Below are 18,197 nucleotides of genomic sequence, written 5' to 3'. Positions count from 1 at the left end.
GCCTGAATTCTGGATTGTTTTCTGTTTATGACCTTTGGCTTGTTTTACTGAACTTCTGACTATTTGCTCGTGGCCCTGACCTTTGCTTGTGACTGCAGCAGATCTGAGATCAGGGTAGTTTTCAAGCCAAAAAGACAAAAAACTGTTGCAACAAACCAACAGAAATTAACAGAGTTAGCGAGCAATGAGACCAAACGGTCTGGAAGCACAACCAACCAAATGCCACCCTTCGGTCTATCTCACAGTGGCAATGGAGAAATAGAGAGGATTCACCTGAATTGTACGGCTGAGGTATAACTGGAGAAAGGGAGGGAATCTGAACCAGGACCTGTACTATATCTGCCCCAAAACAGAAGGCTAGATGCCCACTGAGCCATCTCATGCTTTCAACTATCTGTGTTCAGGCAGGTTCTTCCTCAGTGAAGGGAGCCAACTACGTTGGAGGGTCTGGGCTCAGGACCTAGCGTAAACCTAGTCGCCGTTCAACAGACGGATAAACCCTAGCATGTATGACTAATGGGGTTGTGCAATAGTGACAGCCCCCACCTGACCCCGGAGAGACTTCAGCAGCTGCCTGCAGGCTCTGGTCTGTGTCTGAACCAGGAGAACTGGCAAGGGACCTTGCCACTCACAAGTAGGGATAAAGGCTATGTACATGCACTGAAAATCTAACATCTCATCCACTTCTATTCTCATCTGTGCATCTGTGTCTATATTTAAAAAAAATAATAATATTTAAATAGGACTCTGTACTTGCTCTTCCTGAGCTGCGCGCAGAAAGCTTGGTTAAATTTACCGTAATAACGGTAATGGGGTTAATGCTGCACTACTTCAGGGGGAATTGAATTCCCCCCTTTGAGTAGCACTTTATATGATCTATTTAATATTTGAATACCTGAATAGTGTACTTCTATGTATCAGTTATAGTTGGTCTAGATATATTGATATCCTCTAGACATTCCTTAGGGTCTTATCAGTCTTTTATAGTGACTGTATGTTTTTATAGAATGTGACATTGTTTCATTTTGGAAGTGTTGAATTTAATTGCTGGCACTTACTACCATCATAGTGTGTATGAATATATATTATCTATCTATCCATCTACGTGATTTGTTTTTAATAACATGCTTATTCTTGTTTGTTCACACAAATATCTGAACACTACCGAAATCCAGCTAACCTCAAATGCATCACCTGTTTCCCGTCTCTTCCAAAGTCATTTAAATGTGCCCTTTGGAATGCACGCTCTGTTTGTAATAAATTTAACTACACACATGACCTCTTCCTCTCAAACAACCTCAACCTTATGGCAATAACTGAAACATGGCTTACACTGCCTCACCTGCAGCCCTTTCACATGGTGGTCTCCATTTCACCCACACATGGAGGCAGACAAGGAGGTAGGGTTGGACTATTTCTCTCCCCACAGTGCATAGTCACAGTTCTACCAAATGTCCCATCACTCACGTTCATCTTTTGAAGTACATAAGGTTAGGATTTTTAACCCATTCTCTATGCGTGTTGCTGTGATCTATCGCCCCCTTGGACCACACCAACAATTTCTTGAACATTTCTCTGCATGGCTCCCGCACTTCTTATCTTCTGGCACCCCCACCATCACCATGGGTGATTTCAACATCCCCATTTCTAATCCATGTTCAGATGCTGCTCCAAAACTGCTCTCTCTAACCTCCTCACTTGACCTCTCCCAGTGGATTGAAACCGCTACTCATAAGGATTGCACTGTCTTGATCTTGTTTTCTCTAGACTATACTCAGGTTTTGATTTCCTTAACACACCTTTCCCCCTCTCGGACCATCACCTCAGCTACTTGCTCACCCCCAGTTCTTCAACCTCCCTGCTGTCAAACTCTTCCAAGCCTTCTCATACCCACAGGATTATTAACTCTATTGATTTTCAATAGTTTTCCACCTCTCCAACACCTTCTCTACCTAATTTCTACATTCTCCTCTCCCGATGTGGCAGTTCCTCAATGTCACCATACCCTAGCAACTGCCCTTGATCAAGTGGCTCCAGCGACTCTTCATACGCTACATAGACTTCTTTGCCAAATGTGGCACACTAAAGATACACAAAATCTTCAAAAACTCTCATAAAGCAGGTCGCAGGCATACATCTTGTACCTCTAATGATTTCATCACATATACTGCTATCTACCACTCCTATCGAATGGCTCTGGACACTGATAGACAAACATACTTCCAATCTCTCATCTAAGCTCAGACTTCTAAACCCAAATGCCTTTTTAAACACATTTAAATCTCTTCTAAACCTTTCCACCCCAAACCCTCCGACTACCATCAGTGCCCAGGATCTTGCATCCTATTCCAAGGACAAGATTGATAAGATCAGACTAGAAATAGTATCATCTTCCTGAACAAGCAATCAGCTCAATTCCTTCATAACACCCTCTGACACCCTCTCTTCATTTGATCCCACAAATGAAGAGGAAGTTTCTACTCTCTTCTCATCTACCTCCTGTCCTCTTGATCAGATATCCTCACAAATTGGTAGGTCCATGTCCCATGTGCTCATATTACCTCTAACTAAAATCTGTAATCTCTCTCTCCTGTTCTGAAAACACAAAATTCTGACCCAAACTGTCTCTTAAATTACCACCCCATCTCTCAGGTCCCGTGTCCCTCCAAACTTCTTGAAAGAATTGCCTGCAATCATCTCACACACTTTCTTTCTGCAAATAAGCCATCAGATCCACTTCAGTCAGGCTTCCTCTTTCAACACTCCACAGATACTCCCCTGACCAAGGTTGTCAATGATTTGATCACTGCTAAAACTAAAAGCCATCTCTTCTAATTCTCCTGGATCTCTCTGCTGCATTTGACACTGTTGACCACTCTCTCCTCGTACAGACGCTACAATCCCTAGGTCTTCAAGACACTGTCCTATCCTGGGGCCTGATTCATTAAGGATCTTAACTTGAGAAACTTTTTATTTCAGTCTCCTGGACAAAACAATGTTACAATGCAAGGGGTGCAAATTAGTATTCTGTTTTGCACATAAGTTAATTACTGCCTGTTTTTTCATGTAGCACACAAATATCAACTTTAAATTTCAGTGTACAAATAAGCTATCAAGTATTTGTATATGTAGATGTATTTTTCCATGCTTCTTTAAAGTTAATGCAATCCTTCATATCTAATTGTTTTGCCTCTAACCCTTCATACACTAACACAGACCTCACTGTAGGGGTGTCTTTTCTTGCTGCTCCTCCACCAAGTCTTGGTGGTACTGAATTTAGGATTCAGAAAACCCCTTTTGGTAGGCAAATCAAGAAATTGGTGTGTATCCCCTTTTTTTCTTTGTTACATAATCAAAATTTTACACTATGCAACAGCTTGCACATTCATTATGATCCCGATTACTAAATTTATATTCATCTAAAAAAATAAAACATTTCAAGATTGTTACAAAATATTTACTTACAAATTGCAGTAGTATTTCCAATGCTTGAAAATTTCCAGAAAGCTTTAAAACACTTTTCACTTTAGATATGGACTTTGCAGACTGAAAGGTTACATTAAGCTGGTGATACTGCTCAATCTGCTTTACACGTTCAGGGATCCATTTAGGCGTACCGACATCCATATTCCAAAATCGGCACAAGATTTTAAACTCATCGTGCAGTTTTTCGTACTTGTTTTTAAAATCTTTGAAAAAGCGATCCAGAACTTCAAAGGTAACTTTTTCAGACTTGAGGGCATTGCATATGGTTTCACACTCCTTACAACATGGTATATAAAGTTGATCTTTTATTTCTTCAACTGTGAGTTTAAAATCTCCTTCATCTTCACTTTCATCATCTGATTGGTCACGGGAGCTCTCTGCAAGAACACGGGCTTGCTCTTCCCAGCAGGTAATGAAAACATGGCTACCGATTAAAGTGTTTAGAGCTTTAGCCATATGTATCAATGCAGGGTTAAGATTATAGTAGGACAACTCACTTCCTAGTAAATCTTGAGGTGAATCTGGAGTCTTTACAGACAAAATATCATTCAGTTTTTGTGGTCCAAATTTTTCCGAATGTTTCATATGGAGTTCATGATCATTTACTACATGAAAAAGAGCACACACAGTGATTTCAACAATCATTTTATATAACCTCTTCAAACTACCTACAATTTACTGACAAAATATCTGGGGAGTAAATTGTGTTTGAAATGGGACCATTACACCTAACAAGCTGTCTTACATAAATGGCATTGTACTATCCTGAGATGGCGATAACAGAACAAGGATTGCAATCCTTGTTAAATAGGATCAAAATTATTGCCAATGGTACCACCTTGACATTTTTGACGTTCCTATCATAAATATGCCCCCATGTACATTTTCATTTTTTCTGAGATAAAATACATTACGTTTAGTATTTGAACTTTAAAAGTTATTGGCTCAAAAAGTTACATTGTGCTTGAACTATAAAAATATTTTTGTAGTATTAACAGTAGCTGTGTAGAGCTTAACAATTGGGGTATAAGCTGCAGTCACATTTATCCAGCTGAAATTACACGTACTAATGAAAGCTTTATGCAGTTTATAGAGAGTCACAAGTATAAGTTGATTTAGAAATAAGTAAAAAATTGTTTGAACTGTTTATTGAATTAGTCAATTCAAGTAACATCATGTTGTAACCCCAATGTCCACTGTTCCTAATTAATGTCCATCATTCACCCAATAAAAGGCATCCCTGATTTGAGGTCTCGCCTACCTGAGTCAGAGTTGGTGGCACACTATCTATGAAGCATTGAACCAAGCAGGAGCCATCCTCAATATACTGACTATAGTACCCCACTATCATTTACAAATTGTATGCTAAATATTTAGGAGCTTAGCAGAAATTGAACATATTTGAGGAGTGGCTGTGGGAATAATTTTTCCTCTGCAATCCAAATTTGTTTTTGGTAAGGTCCTCTGAGTTTAAAATGACTGATAACAGAGAATAATAGTCTTCAAAGCAAGTGCATAACTCTGAATATTCACAATTGAAAAATCAGGACAGATTTGTTCATGCCTTTGATCCACCAAAAGGATTTTTCAATCCACCTGGATAAAAATGCAGTCTACCATGGCCACGAAAATTTTACTGACTTTTTACTTACATATTTCTGAAAGTGAAGCTCACTCAGTTTAGGTGTTCTTAAATAATATTTTACTGAGCTAAAATGTTCCATTTCAGCAACTTGAGTTTCTGTTACAAGCACTAAACACTGTGCAGTAGTGCACACAAGCAACAAAATATAAATAGTATATAAACAATATACAAATAAGTAAGGGGCAAGAGAAATAACAGAATCAGTAAAAATGAATACAAGAAGAGACAGAGAAAGCAACTACATTAGAAGTTACATCTAGGACAAAGGAAAATTTACAAACTAGACAAGGCGATAGGAGGTTGAGAGTCCAAGGAAGTGAGAGCTAATATTCAAGAGGGGCAGGGAAACAAACAGAGGCAAACAGAGACAAAAACAGTGGAGGAAACCAGTGGTAGAAGTAGGTGAAGCAAGAGGAGGAAGTTGTTTAGGATGGGTTGGGAGTAGCAAATAGAGTCAAATAGGGTGGAGGGAAAGGAGTGGAAAGGGCAGGTGGAGAGTGAGAAGGAAGTGGTCTTAAGATGGGGCAGAGCAGGCAAGCATGAAAAGGTGAGTTTTCAAGGAGAGCTTCAAACATGGGGGTTGGGGGAGAGTCTGGTCAGACAGGGCAGGGCGTTCCAATGGAGGGGAACAGCGTGGGCGAAGTTCTACAAGCAGGAGTATGGGTTGGTAATAGGAGGGTAGGAGAGGTGAAGGTCATTGGCAGAACAGAGTGGGCGAGAGGGAGGTATTAAAGAGGGTGTTTAAGTGAGGGTAAGCAGCTTGAATTGTATATTGAAGGGAATGGGGAGCCAATTAAGCTCTTTGGGAGGCACAGCAGAATACAAATGAATATAAGAGTAAGGTGAATTAATAACTACTAAATTACCTTTTACATGCTGTTCAATGCGCTGGAACATTTTAAGAAGACTGTCCACCCACTCGCGCTCTTGTTTTAAAGTGCTTAATTCATTTTCCCGCCATGTGAGCACCTTATTTATCTCACTCAACGAGATGTTCTCTTTTTTTTCAATTTCTAAATACCAGAAGGTGTAACAATTAGAAAGTGTTACCTGGACAAACGCAGAACACATTGGGGTATATTCAATTAGGTGCGGGCATCGCAGCTACGTGCTGGAACGACTCGCGAATGTAATCTGCGGCATCGCAAAAAGGCTGATTTCCATTTGCACCCAATAGGGTTGCAAAGGAAAATCTGGTAATGCACACTTCGCGCGTTATCGTGATGTCTGCACCTAATTGAAAATGCGCCATTGTTTTGGTTTGAATCCAATAACTTACTCAGATTACAGATTGCTAAAAATTGTTTCTTGTTCTCTAGAACACATTCCATTTGTTCAAACCGCACACTTCCATCAATGACACTTCTTTTGGCATCGAGAAACACTGAATCTGATATAGCTACCAGCTCCAGAATGTCCACACCAAACCCAGATATGATCCGTGAGTCTGTCCCTGTAAATGAAACCATGCAAAACATACATTACTGCCACAATTACTTTCATGTTAACAATCTTATTATATCTATTCTCCATTTACATTGGCAGTGATACCATTATGGTTGAATCTGCAGACAAAGATATTGCTGGGAATTACGGTAGAAAACGCTGCTCGATTTTCCTTACACTCCACAGAGGAGGAAAAATGAGCAGAGATTTCAGCCAGAACATCGACGCAAGGTGTCTTCGCAGACTTCCGGAGACACAATCCCCCCTAAATGTTTAAAATCAACAATAACCCTAGTTAAACAATATACAATTTTCTTAATTTTCTTTTGTTAGACAACTCTTTCAGTTGATAAAGAAAGAATGCCCTTTTATGATCTGATAAAAGGTCTATTTAAAGGTTGTGAAAAAACTGTAAATATTTTGTTGAATTGAATATAGTAACTTTGTAAAGACAACAGTGATACCTGCAGTCTTTAATGTCTGTTACACTCTGATATAATTGCACTTTTTCAAACATGACAGCTTTAAATAATGTTTGCCTCTGAGTTGATATAAGTCAGTGATGTACAACTGGTATCTATCTGGCTTTGAGAGATGTTGTGACGAGTCCCCCTTCCCCCAAACGTACTGTGGCGGCATACTGTAGTTAATGTTCAGTTAACTTAATAAGTGAAATAATTATTATTAAATACATTGTAGAGTATAAAAGCTTACCATGGTGGTCCAGTGGGTTTCAGGTATTGTGCTGATGTGGTGCTGGAGGGTCTTCAGTCCATGGTGGCGCTGCGTTGAAAGGGTAGGTCCCAGCAGAGTTGGGCTGCCTTCCCTGCTCTCGAGTGCTAGGACCAGGTAAGGGCAGTTCTGGGAGCCCTCACAGTAACTCTGGGTAGGGTCTGCTTGAACCGTTTAGGAGCTAGCGTGAAAAAGTGACTAAGCTGTATTTGGGCTTCTGAAATATGGATCCCCAGGTGGTGATCGTCGGACACCTTTCTAGTAGAGCCAGCAGGATTCTAATAAATCCTTCTGGTGCACTGCCCCTGGAGGTCCAAAGGGTGCAAAGCAGCACAGGCAAGCTCAAACAGCTCTGGCTGCGCAGCAGCATGATTGCTGCTCCAAGGTCTGGGTCCTAACCTCCTGGAGCCATATATGGCCTGGAGGGGGCAGACTGCGAGGACTAAAATTCTGGAAGTAATTTAGGCTAAATATTTCAATATTAAATTCAAGATGAAAAGAATGGATGGATTCGCTACCCAGACCTGGAGTTTTTATAGAATGAATTTGCCAAGAACAGTTCCACCAATGGTGTGCACTAGAGGTGAAGCACTGGTAATTTCCTACATTGGAAACAGCTGCCAGTGAGAGCCTTGGAATCCTCCTGTTCTGTTAACCACCCAAGCAAATACAGACACCTGGATGATTCTAGCCAGCCACCATCTGTCTTGTCCCTAGGAGATATAAAGACGCCCAGAGCCCAGGTTAGTGAGAAAGTGTTATGGCTGCGGAAAGACTGGTCACCTAAGGATGACCTGTCCCACAGCCCAAGTACCCCAGACTCATGCCCCAAATCAGAGTCCTGGAGCCCAGCTAGTTTTCTTGCCTGACCAGTTGAGGTGAGCCCACAAAACCTGTTCCTACTCAAGTTAGCCCAATGGAGTATTGCATGGAAGTAAAAGAGAGACTCACTTGTATGTACTGCAGGGTCATACTGCCAAGTCACAATGGCAGATTAACTCCAGAGAGAAGTGCTCATGATGATAGTTTGTCTTGACTGTGAGTTGACAAGCAGGCCAGGAAGTGGCAGTTATTGATGTCACATGACGTTCATATGTCTGTAAATACTCTCAGATCCTTGTTAATAGCTAGGAAACCTTTTCATTGAGTTGCTGTGGACATAATATGTTCCCTGCCTGTGCCCAGTAGATTGGGGAAGAAATATATCCACATCACACAGTATTCTGAGGCTATGGCTCTGTCCATGATTACAACAGAAAAGGTAGCAGACACACTGCTAGGAATATTTAACAGAGTAGGAGTGAGGCAATTTCGTACCACCCCTACCATCTCCAGATTAATGGTCCGTGTAGGTAGCATAATTGGACATTGAAGCAAATGCTACAAATTTTATGACTTTGGAAGGGGGAAACCGGCAACACTACATGCAGCACCTCCGATTTGCTTATCAGAGGGTGCCACAGGAGTGTTCCGGATTTTCACCCTTCAAGTTACTATATGGCCGAAGGGTCTGTGAACCTCACGACCTGTTCCAGGATTGGTGCTGCCTTCCAGGATGTTTCTGTGGTGTAGTATTTGAAAGCTCAGCAATTGGTCAGAAAATCTCATGGGCTTGTGCAATCTAACATTGCAGATGAATAGACCAAGCAGAACACTTGGTATGATCACATCATGCGCACTAGAACTTTTGAGGTCACGCTGAAAGTGTTTATTCTGATACCTATTTGTCAGAATAAGCTCCAGGATGCCTGGGCTGGACAATTCATGATCTCATAATATCTGAGTCACAACACCTACAGTACATATATTTGACAGCAAGTGTATCTACCAAGGAGGTCCTGTTGAGTTGTCCAGTGCTGATGGCACCAAAATATAATATATGATTCATGGAGTGGGACTTGGCGGGGCCTAATGGGCAGAAGTACTCTATTGACTATTTGAGCAGACAACTGCTGAACCAGCAGGTGAGGTATGCTACAACTGAGAAGTAGTAATTGGCTATTGTGTGGGCAGTGAAAAAAAATTCAGAGCTACATGGCTAGAACTCCACTGTGATGAGTGATCAAAATCCTTCAAAGTGTTTGCAACACACTTTGGGGGAGAATGGCAGGTTGTTGCACTGCTTGCACTTTAGATCTATGACTCAATATCAACAAGCACAGCAAAGCGGATCGTGGAGTTATGGCCTGCTGGTGGCTCGCATGGACGAGGGAGAGGAGAGTGGCCAGGTTCCCAATTTCCCCACATGTGCTACAGGGCATGCTGTAGTTAATGTCTATCACTACGGCACCGTAACAGTTAAATTAATAAGAAAAATGTCAGGTGCAGTGTACCCAATGTAAATATGTAAAATATAAACATATTTACAATGTAAATCACTATGATGTCAGAAGGTCCTTACCCCTGGTGGCCCAGTGTGGATCTGGCTGGTCCCAGCAGTGTTGGGCTGCCTTCCCTGATCCCAAATGCTAGGAGTGATTTAAAGGCAGCACAGTATCTTCAGACAGGGTTTAATTAATCCTGCAGAAGTGTGAGGGAGAATGGGACAGACTGTATTTGGGCTGCTGCAACCCGGTTCACAGTAACACAGGAAAGGTCTCCAGAGCATCTGACAGCATTCAAATAAATTCTGCCGATGCACTGCCTCTTGGAAAACTCTGCATTAGCTCCTTAATTTTAAATCACCCACCAAATCTCTCCACCCAGTACCCAGATCACTGCTGCAGCAAGAACATTTTGAGTTCACCAATGCTGCTTTGAACCCTTGGTGAGCTCAAAAAGTTCTTGCTGCAGCAGTGGTCTGGGTCCTGGGTGGAAAGATTTGGGTGGGTGATTTAAAGATTAAGGGGCTAATGCAGAGTGGGATACATGCCAGTCTGAATAGCATCATTTTCATGAAATTGCTTTGTGTATGCCAGAAAAGTAGATGCATACATATGTGCACATGCAGGCTTCTGAGATTCTGGCATTTATACTTCCCTGCCCTAGGTGAGGTGGGATAGTTGATGGAAGATCGCTCCAATAATGCCAGAGTACAGTAAAGGCGCAAATTTAACTCATGCAGACCTGCAGAAACACCTGTTTGGAGGAGTATCTTATGTTGTCTGACGACGCCGACTTAAACCAGGCGCATATGCTGCTGATGCAGACGCATCTCGAGAGGTGTACGGTTCTGCATATGGACAGAAAGATGGTATTTTTCCGTTGTCTTTTTGAGTAATTTACTCCCATTTTGGGACCTAAATCTCCCAGCCCAGACATTAGCGCAATGGAGGAAACAGGGCTGAACCCTGCCTCACCCTGTTACTGCCTCAAAAAGGGGGGAGAATCACGCTTCACTGACAGTAAGTACAATGTTAAAGGTGTGAAAAGGTCAAAGCCGATACACATTCAAGATTAAGTTAATCAAACTGGACAGGATAAAGAGACAGGGGGCTGAATTACTCCCTCTCAACCCATGTGTAAAAACTGCATAAAAAGCCCATGAAAGGTGTGTATTTCCACCTATATGCCATCAGTGTGAGTGTGTACATCATAACTGTTGGTGATGTGCAACATTTCTTTTAAAAGCTACTATTAAGCAATAAACACAACTTTTCCTTAAGATCCTGTATCTGCTGAATACCAGTGACTCTCAGATAACCGCTGGTGTCCTATGTTGAACCCTGAGCGATCAGGAGGAACCAGCTAAAAACAAAAAGGTGCTGCAGTAGCTACACACCACCCATAAGTATTTGGTTCCAATTAGGTAGTAGGTAAAGGTCTGGTGACCAAGTAACAGCGGTGTGTGTGTCGGTAATGGCAGGTTATCAAGGGTAGGAGGAACCCTAAGACAAACCTGTAAATACACAGACAGGGTGGCAGAATAAGCCCATCCTGACACACATATTTTATGACTATCAATTGCCAAGGAATTCTCAGCAGACTCTCAGTTTGACATCCACAAACCTTCATTTATAATTATCCATCTAGTTTTCTTAAATAAAAATAATAGGCGTAAGAGAGCAAGTAGTACATGGTGGACCGCTTACAAAGTTTGCCTGCAGTGCAGAAATATAAGCTTTGTTTATTGTTTATGAGTGTGATAATGTTACACCATCTCTACAGCAATTAGGGAAATTGTCAATATAAAAAAAGACTCCATCTACATGAACGAATGGTATGCTAAAACTAACCCGAAATTATTAAATGTAATATAGATATTCGAGACTCTAGTAATTTTGGTATACAATAAAATACAACATCAGCTATCTTAGCATCGTTCACAAAAAGCAGCGCATCAGTGAAAACATAAAATGTTAAAAGAGCTTGGAAGAAACTTTTATTTCAAAAATGTAAAATCAATTAATGGGTGTTTAAAAAGGTGTTTTGTGCAGTTTCATCATGAAATTGCATTGCAATTTATTGCAAATTCTTAATTCTATAATTAATGTTTTTATTTACAGTATATAGTACTTTTCTCCCAATAGGACTCAAAGCACTTTACAATATTGCAGAAAGTAAGGCAATGTAATGTAATGCATTGGAACCGAGGATCATGTCATATATTATATATTTTTCAAAAGGTTAGGTCTTATCCATAAAATGTACATTGGCTCAAAAGAAAAAAAAGAAAGCACACAATTACATTAACAGACCCAACTTAAGTACTACATACCTCTATTCTCTTTATTTTACCTTTTGTAATATAAATGTTAAAGAATTAATGTATAAAATATTCTATAGGACTTTACCTAGTTTTGATGGTGGGGCTAGTAAGTCTGCTTGAAGAGCTCAACATTTAGTAGAGATACCATTGTTTCTCTTCTCTTCCCCACAATCCTTCTATATCATCCCTGAACTCTGTCATTTTTATTGCCATGTAATGATCCTCGCACATTACTATAACTTGGAAGTTTGACATAGCGGCAAGGGATATATGTGATGTTATTGGAGTCAGGAGCATGATATAATTGGAAGAGTGGCTAGGTCTAGAAAGCACCAAAAATATGACAGAACAGATAAATGGTTTGTAGATACAGGCCCTAGGACTTTGCTACTCAAAGGGATAACATGAAACTACTAATAGCTTATACAATCCCTGTGCTACACACTATTAAGAAAAAATTAAATTAAATTTGAGATAAATAATAATAAAAAAAAATAATGACATTCCATAGGAACTTCTTACCATAAAGTTTAAATATATATGTTGCATCTTTCCATTGTAGCAAGTGCTGTAAAATTTTATAGCTGTCTTCTTCGTGGTTTCCTTGGTCATCCCTTGGCCAAGAATTTTCTATAATACTTGATACCAATCGGCCAAAATGTCCTATGTTGTAGGAACTTAACTCACTGAGAATATTGCTGTTAGACTGTGAAAGAAAATGAAAGACCTTCACTGAGCACAATTGGTCTGGTACCAATGCATTGACAGATGATCTGCACGAATACACACAGACAGGTTAGTAGAGCTCTGTTAATGTCTTAAAGCGGAGATTTACTACAGGTTAGTACTAGCTATTCTAGCTCATATCAAAGTGCACGTACATGGACATCACGGTTGAAAAAAAAAAAAATACAATAGGCACTCCACCCCAGTGCTGAAATAGCACATTAAAAACAGCACATCAACTCTGTGCACATGCAAAGCATGATCTCGCAGCATATATACAACACACATGCTCTGCAAACAGGCAGCATGTAATTAATGATGTAGTAGTAGTACTAATTTATGTATCTGTGAGGATCCACCACAATACCAGCTCCCGTCCTAAGGTGGTAGTGTACCATCAACACTGACAACTGCACAATCATTCTCACATACTGCAAATAAAACTTTGCTTAAGACCCAGTCAATTAGGACTAAGCCTTTATAAGCCCTAATTCCTACAAATTCTTGCAAGAGCAAAGTTGGAGTTTTGTTTCTCTGCTGGTGTCCCAAAGAGTCTTGTTTTGTTTGTCTGTTTATCAGCTATGGCTATGTCCCTCACAATCCTATCTTCTCCAATCTATCGACTTCAACCCTTGCAATTCTACCTTCTCCAAAACACTGACTGCAGCTTTGTCCCTCTTGACCCATACTTTAAGGAATAAGCGGCTTGGCTGGTCACGCTGTGTCTCAGATATCTACACCAGCCAAGTCATTCTCTCCTTGGGGCAACCAGCACCATGACATTTTGCTTGTACTTCAACATGAATCCCGCTGGGGTAGAATTGCGGTGTGCCACTTTACAACACTGCTGAGATACATAAAGCATAGACTGTTGGCCTGAATTGATTGATGAGCTGTTGGTCAGCCATTTAAATCACCTTATGACAGAAACCCAGATTTTATTGAGAGAGCAACAAATGATGGAAAACCTTTTAGTCTGGGAGCATAAAATTGTTGCACCCTTGTGTTTTGATGGCAACCCCCAAAAGGTGCAGGTAACTTAAGACCCAAAGTTCGAAACCACAAGCAACATTTCTCATCACGAAAATAATGATCCGTTGATGGGCAACAGCAAGTATTCAAGTTGACTTTCCAGGTTGCACATCAATGCCTCTGCATCACTCAGAGGACTCTCCATAGCAGAGATTGGATGGAAATACAAGTCATTGCTCGTCTCCTTTCAGAGAGAATTGTCAGACTTCACTAAAGATGAGCACACTTTGACAATCTTAGATGCAAGTGGGTAGAAGATCTTGGTGTAATTTCTGATGAAGATTGGAGTATGATGATCCGTGGCACAAAAGAAACAACCTCACTCCCCTGGGGTTATACAAAATGGGAAGACGTAGTCCTAATTGTCCCAAATGCAATACTGTACCTGGTTCTTCTTGGCACAAGCTTTGGGAGTGTATTTGATCCACTTTGACGGTAGCCCCTGCCTTATGCCCTAAGATATGTCTCCTTGGCCTTACTAAAGAAGACTGTTTTAGTAAACAACTAAACATGTTGGATAAAGTTATACTTGCCAGATGTTAGAAGCCTATCAGCCTTCCTCCTAACTCCCTAGTCTCGGCTTTCATCCCCACTCCCCCAATCGATACCATGCTATTTGTGTATCCCCCCTTTCCTTTATAATGTAAACTCTCACGAGCAGGACCCCCCTTGTGTTCTCCTACTATTCCATCAATCTCTTTACCTCTTGGCCTGCTTCCCTAGCCCTGTTTTCTAAAGCTCAGGCCTACTTCTCGCTGGTCACTACCATCATTCTCACTCACTGTCCTGTAAATAACTGGATCTGCATTAACGTCTTATCTGTATATTTGTTTAATTATAACGTCTGTCATTGTATTTTGTTTGTCATGTATCATAATGCATTATGGATCACTGCTTTCTGTATGTCATGTACAGCACTGCAGACCTTTAGTAGCACCTTATAAATAAATAATAATAATAATAATAATGGCACCTGAGGAGCCTAGTATTCACAACTATATTGCACTTGTTAATGTTGTATGAAAAAATTAAAGGTTAATGTATTGAGAGTAGTGAAGCCTTACATAAATACCAGAAAGTTTGGTCACGCTGGTACAAGTCTGAGTTTGTTATACACCCTCACCAAGATGACGAGGACTTTGGCGATTAGGGACGCTCTTCACTTTGCACCGCCCTGCACAGCAAAACCACTTTAGTTATTATGTTTTTTCATTTTGATAATGTGAGAATTTTTTTGCATTGCCGGTTCCAATATTTCTGAGTCACTGTCATTTTTTTTTTCATATACTTTACCTTCTCATGCAGACCTGTTAAGATTGTTTGTTGTGTTTCCAAAAGTAGTTTACCACTCGGTTGCGTTTGTTTTGAGTTGCATTTGTCTTTGAAAATCTCAAAAAAAAAAAAAACCTGATTAAAATAAAAAAAATTAAAAAAAAACAAAAAAAAAAAACACCTCCATGAAGGGACCAATCCCCATATATATGTAGATGGACACACACATTCAGGAGTATTATCTTCAGTGTGTAAACATAGTTACTCACTGTCTCCTGTTAGCTCACCAGCCAACGAAGATCCTTGCCAGTTGAGTTTTTCAAGGAGCCTACGCAGCTTCGGGGGGGGTTATATTTGCCCAACGATGAGAGAATTAACTGCCGAGAGATGAGCAGATGTCTATATTGCAAATAAATTTTGGTTGTCTATGCTCCCAATGTGTTGGTACGGGTGTGTGCTGCCACTCATGGAAGGGGGAGGGGAGCCATAAACCTCTGAATTACAAATATACCAAAAGTAAAAATTCCCAGGGCACAAAGAAAAAGAAGGAGGGAGAAAGTATGATGTATAATGTATATATGTATACATGGTTCTCTCATGTATGATCAAGATGCATAAACACTTACATGGTATAAAGGTTCAAATACATTCATTCAAGGAAGTAAAAATAATTGGAGACCAAAATATAGTAAAAGACACTGTATGTAAATAACCGTGTTATGATAGTTTGCTACAAAGAAACAAAAAGTTCTAGGTATTCAAAACCAAAACTACTCTCTGACTCTTAATAGGCGGCTACTGATATTACACTAATTGCAAGGGGTCTGCAGTCCCCAAGAAAAGAGAAAACCAAGAAAAAAACAACTGCAACTGTGTGTATGGTGTCAATCAATAAGTCAATGGACTGCGTTAAATAAAACAAATTTATTAATAACAAATATCAAGTATAAAAGCAATATGTTAAAAGAACAGTCAACATGAACATATATCCAGGCATATAGGCCCAACAATAGTAAAATAGCTCTTTAAAGGAGCTCCTAGATTGTAAAACACTGTGTTCAACATATACCATGAGCTGAGAAACTGAAAGTGGACTGTGCTTTGGTGTATTTTCAATCACCCTCAATGACTCTGTCAACAAACACTTGTTCTTAGTGCGTTTTGTACCACATGTGGCCAAACCATGGAATGGGAAAAAAATGCTAGCGTGTAAGCTAAAAAAAAATAAAAATCTGATGTACGTTGTTGAAATGCATCAATGAACAGCCGCATAAATTGACATGTGCAGAAATATCTTACCGGAGATCAGAGCCAATTATAGCCGAAGTTTTTACCAGGATACCTGGGTAGGGGCAGACCAACATTTCGCACAACTGCGTGTGCACTACAATTGTAGTTTAATACCGTCCCACAATGCTGAAGCTATCCGACGTTAATTCGACTCCTCCTCTTCTATACACAGAAATTCTGTGAACGCTTGTTTAAACCGTTTTTACTCAGTGCGGCATTCGGACTGTAGATAGACAGCCAAACTGTACTGTTGTTGATGCAATTGAAACTAGCCACAAGCAACCGCAATGGTGTTTAGAGCAAATCCAACACGTGTCAATGTGAGTTAAGCCTGGAACTTCAGAGCTCCCTGAAATTGACAGCACTGTAGGGATATCCCTGAAGAATCCCGATAAAGTACATAAAAGAAAGGCGTTGAATATAGGAATTATTATGACAAAACTTTAACATCTATTTTACAGCACTGCGAGTAGTACACTAATGAGCCCGAAATATCCGATAAGCACATTAATCACAAGGGGTTCAGTTGACCAGTGTCAAGAAGGATCAAGGTAAACCAGAGGTTTATGGGAGTTAGCAACTACCACAGACATTTTGAGAATTTGTGGATAAAAGTTGTTCGCCCTATACATGGACTCTCCAGGCACAAACGGCTTTGACACCTTGAAGAGGCCTTTTTAACTCTGCACTCATACTTCGATATCCTGACCTCAGTCGTCCCTATACACTAGAGGTTGATGCATCTGAGAGGGGAGCAGGAGCCATGCTCTCCCAGAGTGACCGCAAAGAAGTCCTTCACCATGCAGTCAAGGCTGACGAACTCTCCCAGCAGGTCTCTTCCGAACAATCTGTTGTGGAGGCTGAAGTCATTATACCCCCAGCTTAATTCTGTGTCTAGCCATCTCTTCGGAGTTGCTGGACAGGATCTAGATTGAAACGGCAGCAACCAAAGGGAAGATGTTAAATTAAATTCCTCCTCCTATGGGAATTCTGGTGTACAACTGTACAGGAGGATTTTGCCTCCTTTGTTCAATTCTGTACTACCTGTACATGCACAAAGTACCATGGACACTGTCCTCCAGACTCTTGAGGCCCATGCCTAGGTAACACCATCACCCTAGTGGTTGTGATTTTGCTTCTCCAAGCAAGTCTACTTCATGTCATGAAAAAACTGCTGGTGGCAACCCTCTCGGAACATCACCAAATAGGTGGTTACCAGATGTCTAGTTCATGGCTAATATTTTCTTTCAATTTTGGAGGGCCCTTTTGCAAGTGACTGGGAATTTCTCTTCACTGCTTGACCGGTTAGCACCCCTAGTTGAATGGTTGCCAGAGCATGCAATCTCTCAAGCAATTTGAGTGGTGCTTTGTCTCAAGGAACAACTTGGAGCAGGACACAAGGGTATCTCCATTCTACATTACCAACAGTTTCCACCTGGTGGTCATCCTCCCGTGCACCCTTTGGGGTTCCTTCTGCAGACAAGCATGTGGAGGATCTCCAATAACTGTGGAAGAAGCTGCAGCAGTGGTTGAAGATAGTGGGAGCTAACAAAATAATGTGTGCAAACTAGAGGAGGAAGGATAAGTCAGTATTCTCAGTGGGCGTTAAAGTGTGGCTCTACATAGCAACATCTCGCTAAAGATGCCTTCGTTCATATTGGGGCCTAAGTTCATTGGTCCATAACCAATGAGCGGGAAGATATTTGCCGTACAGGTTAATGCTGACACTGTCCTTCTGGATTTACTGTGTTTCATGTCACCCTTCAAAAACCAGTGGTGAAGTTCATGTTTCCAAGATGTTCCTTCCTCCTCCAGTAGATTACCAATAAGAATATATCATCTAGTCAATCATTGAGTCCTACAGAATCAGCAGAGGAATACAGCAACTGGTGGTGTGGAAAGGATTCGCTCATGAGGACG

General features: G+C 40.7%; 1 protein-coding gene across 1 annotated transcript in view; it reads right to left on the bottom strand.

Moving 5' to 3' along the window:
• RNF213 (ring finger protein 213) overlaps positions 1–18,197 on the bottom strand; it is a 180,465-nt gene that overhangs the window by 94,111 nt on the left and 68,157 nt on the right. The window contains exons 17-20 of the mRNA XM_075210035.1: positions 12,480–12,663; positions 6,411–6,584; positions 5,998–6,144; positions 3,466–4,091 (exon numbers count right to left, since the gene is read on the bottom strand). Coding sequence (XP_075066136.1) covers positions 3,466–4,091; positions 5,998–6,144; positions 6,411–6,584; positions 12,480–12,663 — 1,131 coding nt within the window. The remainder of the gene's footprint in view (positions 1–3,465; positions 4,092–5,997; positions 6,145–6,410; positions 6,585–12,479; positions 12,664–18,197) is intronic.

The sequence above is a fragment of the Mixophyes fleayi genome, chromosome 4 (genome assembly GCF_038048845.1).
Source record: "Mixophyes fleayi isolate aMixFle1 chromosome 4, aMixFle1.hap1, whole genome shotgun sequence".
Classification (NCBI taxonomy): Eukaryota; Metazoa; Chordata; class Amphibia; order Anura; family Limnodynastidae; genus Mixophyes; species Mixophyes fleayi.
The sequence above is the reverse complement of the archived record's forward strand: the minus strand, read 5'-3'. Positions and strand labels throughout refer to the sequence as shown.